Source organism: Myzus persicae, unplaced genomic scaffold (assembly GCF_001856785.1).
Source record: "Myzus persicae strain clone G006 unplaced genomic scaffold, MPER_G0061.0, whole genome shotgun sequence".
In the NCBI taxonomy this organism is placed as follows: Eukaryota; Metazoa; Arthropoda; class Insecta; order Hemiptera; family Aphididae; genus Myzus; species Myzus persicae.
Window position 1 is genome coordinate 1 of NW_019101627.1, and position 6,735 is coordinate 6,735.

The 6,735-nt window shown below is 33.4% G+C and overlaps 1 protein-coding gene across 1 annotated transcript; it reads right to left on the reverse strand.

Annotated features, from left to right (window-relative positions):
* Nucleotides 1-932: 932 nt before the first annotated feature.
* LOC111029887 lies at nt 933-6,307 on the reverse strand (the record flags this gene model as incomplete). Its single annotated transcript, XM_022309122.1, has 5 exons — nt 5,796-6,307; nt 5,462-5,722; nt 5,292-5,378; nt 1,238-1,294; nt 933-1,155 (listed from the first exon to the last, which is right to left on the reverse strand). Coding segments are annotated over exons 1-5 (760 nt in total), but the record flags the coding sequence as incomplete, so codon positions are not given.
* Between the last annotated feature and the right edge of the window lie 428 nt (nt 6,308-6,735).

Genomic DNA, 6,735 nt, shown 5'->3' on the forward strand with positions numbered 1-6,735 from the left:
ATTTATAGAAATCGGTCAAATCCAATGACAAAAAAGGTTATGCCGCCAAAGAACGAAAATTTATAGAAATCGGCCACATCCTAGAAAAAAAGCAATAGAAATCGGTCAAATCCAATGACAAAAAAGGTATATGCCGCCAAAGGACGAAAATTTATAGAAATCGGTCAAATCCAATGACAAAAAAGGTATATGCCGCCAAAGGACGAAAATTTATAGAAATCGGCAACATCCGATGACAACAAAGAACGAAAATTTATAGAAATCGGCCACATCCGATGACAACAAAGGACGAAAATTTATAGAAATCGGCAACATCCGATGTCAACAAAGGTATATACTTATAACGGTAAATTATGGTGGTTGATGTTAACTATGTGCCGAAAGATATTATTATGATTACACTATGTTCTAACTAAACAATGTATTTACTATTTAATTATTTAATGAAAAGCCGTTTTTTAATTTTTTGTATCGACTAGCCGTAATTATTAGGTACCAACTACCTATCATAACATAATTGACAATCAAACATTACAAACATATATTTTTTTTATTTTTTCTATAAACTTTATACTTGATTCATCTTCATTTTTTAAGAATTATTCAGATAGTCAGATAGGTATATAATATTTTAGTGTAGTGTGTCAAGTGTAGTTTATAGAATCAATTGTTTGAAGTATTAAAATATTTAATTTGTATTCTGATTGATTTGAATTACTTAATTTATTGTACTTCTGTACACAAGTAACTAAATAGACTGATTAACCTGACAAAATTAATTTTGTTTCAATTATATATTATGTTATATATTATATTCTGTAATGATGTGATATACAATCTCAACATAATTTATTGTTTTAAATAATAGAAACACATTAAACACATTAAATTAAGATTAAAAAAATATATATAAAAATATCACTATAAATTACCATTAACTTCGTCAAACCGATCGTGTGGGACTATGGTATATGGGACTGGTTTGGAAAAAAAATCATCATATATTTGTTTTTGTCTTTGTATGATTGGAATATCAGTTTTTACGAATTCGAATTCTGGTGTTTTGTTCCTGTGGGTCTGTATGCCAAGTTTTTTGTCCACTATGGTAGTAAGGCAGGCATCATCAGCCACGCACAACACCGCTGCACGACGATCCTTAAATTGGAATGTAATGGTAGCAATTGAACCCGTTATTGCAAAAAACGTTTATTAACCACAATCAAAAACAATTACTTACACACTTCAATGGCCATTCCGTACGCCATTCCGTATCAACCATGTTTTCACTTGTAATCTACAGTAACAATAACATTAACAATTATTAGATAAACTATCGCCGGCATGGCGCGTATGAACCTAATCAACACTGATAAGCTATTATCATAATCATTTTTTTTTTGTGAAATTGAAGTACACGAAAAACTTCGCCATAAAATCATACACGGAGTTGAGCCAGTTGAGGTAATCAATTGTTACAAATGGCATTTTTATAATCACATAACCTCTAAAATCGTTCCTATTCACCCCATTTTACTGTACGTTACGTCTAGAGGCCTCGATTGGAAACGTGAATTAATACGTACGTGAACACGAAGTCCATGTACACGTGAATAAAAAATTTGTATTCACGTATACTTAATACGACAAATGTGTACAATAGTTAATACTCACGTGGTTGTTCGTTTGTCGTCATTGTCGAATATCCTTCATCGTTCAGTAGAGATTGCAAAATGAACGGCAGTAAAATTTGTGGTTAATAGATAGTTCATGCATTCAACACGATAATATTCTGACAGTGTTGCCTCATGATGTCAAAAGTTGAAATTAGTGTCGTGTATGCACTTTTCAGTGATACACCTCTACCGACACTTGAGTAACCAAAAGACCATAAATTAACCGGTTTCAGTTTAGCTCTCTAGACGTCGATATCGCTACCTTACTGTTTAGCCTTTCAATCCTCAACGACCATAAATTAACCGGTTTCAGATCAGATCGAAAGGATACAATTAACGTAGGACTACCTTCTCCGTTTGTACTTTAAATCGTCAACGACCATAAATTAACCGGTTTCAGATTAGATTTAAAGCGTACGTAGAATCGTGTGGCTACTCAAATAAAACATATAATCTTCGGGTCGGAAACACTTTTATTAAAATATAAAACAAACATAAATAATTCAATAATTATTTAAAATACTTAGTCTATACCACGACTGCCGAAGGTCCCCGAACAACGTCGTAAGTGCTGGTGTCGATCGGGGTAGTCGTGGTTTTTCGTCAAAAAATCGAGGGGTACCCCCCCGTTGAGAACTTTTGGAGTTTGTCCGGCATCATGCGGCAAATGTATTATATTATATCAAAATTTTGGAACATTCTTAAAAAATAACCATAACCCCTACAGCTATAAAAAAATACGTCCCTGTAAAGTGTAGGTAGTGTGCTATCCTGTGAATGAGTTTTTAGGGATAACATTTGAACTGATGAGCGATGAGGAGACGATTACCGCAGCGAGTCCGAATAGCTTGCATCATGCGGCAACCGTTACTTGTATCTACTACGGTATAATAGTATCAACGTTTTATAACTTTGGCAATACACTTGCTTAAGGTCCCCGAACAACGTCGTGAGTGCTGGTATCAATCAGGGTAGTTGTGGTTTTTCGTCAAAAAATCGAGGGGTACCCCACCGTTGAGAACTTTTGACTTACCTGGCATCATGCGGCAACCAGATGATATATCGTAAGTTTGGAAACTTTGTAAAACACTTGGGATTTATTTCAATGCAATGCTCAGATAGCTGAGGTCCTCCCTAATCCAACCATACCATTTGCAGAGCTCTTAGTACAAAACTCGATTTACTACGACCGTCCGAAGGCGAGTAGTTACGATATGATGAAAAACAGATATGTTCTGAACGGGGGGGTATTGAGCACATTACAACTATGCAGTATTTCTACTTTAAACAGTCACCAAAACTACAATTTTTGTACCAACTTCATAAAAAACATATGTATATATTGGCACACTCGTCAGCTATTAGGTGTAAAAGTTTCAAAATTATATGTATGTACTATGTACATCAGTATCATTGGTTAGATTGACAAGTGGAAATGGTCCACGATGATTACTTGCCAAATGACATAGAAATATTGGTCGGTTTTTAAATGTTATACTGCAAGCATCACAGCAATAACCCATTATAATTCAACAATAACTCTTAATAATTAAAATATTAAAAAATTCATCACTTCGTTCAGAATCTACAAAATAATATAACAACCGCGATACAATATACATTATCAAACTTCTTATCAATATTGTTAACCTGGTATCGATTATTTTCCACACCACATTCATAATATAATATGGTTTACCGTGTTTACCTTCTTTTTGATAAGGTGATTTGTGAGTCGCTTCAATATTCTGATAACTACCGGTCGTCATTATTTTATTATGATCATTATGGTCGTTACTATATCCGTTTTTTTAAGAATTTCCGGCCCTTTTGGGCCCCGTTTCCAGTTTTAAATCGTCTTTCGAGTGCTTACAAAAGGTACTCTGCTGCGATCGCACGTGAAATAATATATATCGCGTCGCCGTTAGAAATTGGAATGCCCGTCTTAGTGGTCATAAGTTTTTCTTTCGAGATATCCTCAATTTTTTTTCCTGGTTTAATTCGCATTTTGAACTCCCCTAACAACCGAGAGTACTAGTGCAAGGATGTAACTCCTAGATTTGTTAATAACATCAATTGGTTATAACAGGATAAATGCGCAATGTTTGAGATTACGTAATATTCCGTCCCCCCGCACCGCAGATCACTTCCCCGCCCTAAACCACCTTAAATAATGGTTTGCAATGAGCAGAAAAAATTTCAAAATTATCACAGCAACAAACTCTATACGATGATAAGTTTGAAATGTATGAAATCTTTGGAGAAATTAGGTGCCAAAATAATTGTTTGGTCACCGGTGCCAGGGTAATTCACAGGGAACTATCTCGACACCGGTGGCCACACAATTATTTTGGCACCTAATTTCTCCAAAGATTTCATACATTTCAAACTTATCATCGTATAGAGTTTGGTGCTGTGATAATTTTGAAATTTTTTACTGCTCCTGCTAACCATTATTTAAGGTGGTTTATGGCGGGGAAGTGATCTGCGGTGCAGGGGGCCGGTAATATTATGTAATCTCAAACAATGCGCATTTAGCCAACTATAACCAATTGATTTTATAACAATTCAAATAGCGAATTGCACAAGGAGTATTTTCGGTTCTTAGGAGAGGTCAAAATGCGAATAAAACCAGGAAAAAAAAATAGATGATATCTCGAAAGAAAAACTTAGAGCCACTATGACGGGTATTCGAATTTCTAACAGCGACGCGAAATATATTATTCCACGTGCGATCGCAGCAGAGGACCCTTTGTAAACACACGAAAGACGATTTAAAAGTTGAAAGGGTGCCCGAAAAATCTTAAAAAGTTGATAAAATAACGTAAATAATAATCATAACCGTAGATAATAAAGAATGGATAGGCCATTTGTGCTTATCATATGAAGAATATTGGCGGCAGGTTAGATTTGATAAGAGGTATGGTTGATAATGTATAATGTATAAATGTTTGTGATTATTTTCTTAATTAAATTAAATTGTTGATCCTTACTTGATAGTTATAAATTGAAAAAAAAACAAATTTAATGGACAGAGTAACTAGTGAATGTTTTATACATGTAATAATTAAATTATTTAAATCATTGTATTTTATTTTATAGCAACACCTATTAGTATGTCGAAGTGCTGAACAATACTTGCAAGACCAGCACATCCATCTGCAAGAATGATACATACGTGTACAGAGGCTGGCATTTAAAAAAATGTATGCAGGGTGTATGTATCATTTCAAGGTCTAGGTATATTATTAAAAATTTGTATTATTTAAAGTTTTTGTAGATATAATTTTGGAGCGGTGTCATTGAATAAGATTTTCTTTTTGGATTAATTAACGGTGAATCACATTTTCTTTTTGTAGTAATTATTGGCCTTGGAGAAGTGTTATGTAGATTTGGCGTCGGTGGGTCTTCACTATTTGAAATTAATTTCAACAATTCATCGGTAGTATAGCTAGAATTTCGAATTATTTTATGTTTTTTGATTATATCATATAGGTTCTGTAGTGCTTTGTTGTAGTTATTAATTTGGAGCTTAAAATCTTTGTGCAGGTCTTGAATGCTGGTTGATATAGGTAGTTGAGAAATAACTTTTGAAATTAATTTTCTAATAAAAATTGCCTTTTGTTGGAGGTTTAGGTGTAATTGTCCCTTGTCAAAATTGCCACGACGCTTTGGTTCGTGGCGTATCCATAATGTTGATGGTAGCTAAAACAAAATATGAAATACAATAAATTACCAAAAATAAAATACTGAAATCAAAAGCCAGTAATTGTAATAAATTATAATACATCATAATAAATTGCTGCGGTTAGATAGGTTGTACTATTAATGTCTAGTATTTTTTTCAAAAGTGGATTATTTTTCTCTCCTTCAATTACAGAATATAATTTATGCTGTGGACGATAACAAGTTCTGGTGGAGGATTTGATAGAAGTTAGAAGTTGATCGTCACACAGTTCCTTTAATATTGCCCGCAGTTTGGATTTGTTTACAAAATTCCTGGATATAACTGCCATTACAACAGTTATATGCTGGTATAAGGTATGTAGCTATGGTAAAAAATAATTTTAGAATTACATTAATACATTTAAATAATTATTATATGTTTTTCAAATAACATACAGTGTGGTTTTGTAACAAAATTGTATTTTCAAAATACAAATGCAGGCAAGCCAAAACAAACAAACGGTTTGTGGTGTCCTCCTTGAAAAATGTTAAGCAGGATGTTGGTTGAGTGGTCAGGTCAACTTGCATCCAACTACTATTTTCAGAGGACCTTGATATTTTGGAATTAAAAATTGAGTAAGTATTTTATAACATTTGTTACGAGGATGACTACTAGGTAAATATTGCTTTTATAACTTACAGGCAACTGGTATCATAAATTCATAACGCACATAGGGATGCATCCACCAGTTGTCCAGTTTGCTTAAAAAGTTTTTTAAGCAAAACTCCACATTATTCAACACATTTGATTGCAGTATGTCAATATGTGTTACTATAATTTTATAATCTTTAGCGATGAACTTTTCAATTTGGTGTTCAAATGTATCAATATAATGAGTTACAATATTCATTTTAATAATACTTTTTTTCATTTCTATAAGTTTATAGAAATGAAACTCAACTTCACTCAAATTAACACTGGAAAAAAGGACATGATTAATATTTATTGGAATGTTTCATTTATCAATCATCACTCACTCATCGCTTCTGTCGTGAACAAGACAGGAAATAGCAAAAGATATTGAATTGTCCATAGACATTATACTCTGACAACCAACCACATTTTGCCAAAACATATTGCAGAAATCTCCTTTCTGTTGGGTGGGAGGGTTGGCAAAAACCTCAGGAATATCAGCTACAGTTATTTGTGGTTGGTAGGGAACATTTTGTAGAATTTTTACAGCATTTAAATACTGAGCAAAATTTTTTGCCGCACTGCTGTCGAATATTTTGACAGAATCTTGGACAAGTTTGGCAGTCTTTTTTTTACCCAATTTTTTTGTTTTGAAATTCGATTCCACATATTCCCCTGCTGCCTTTAATACCATATCCCTCA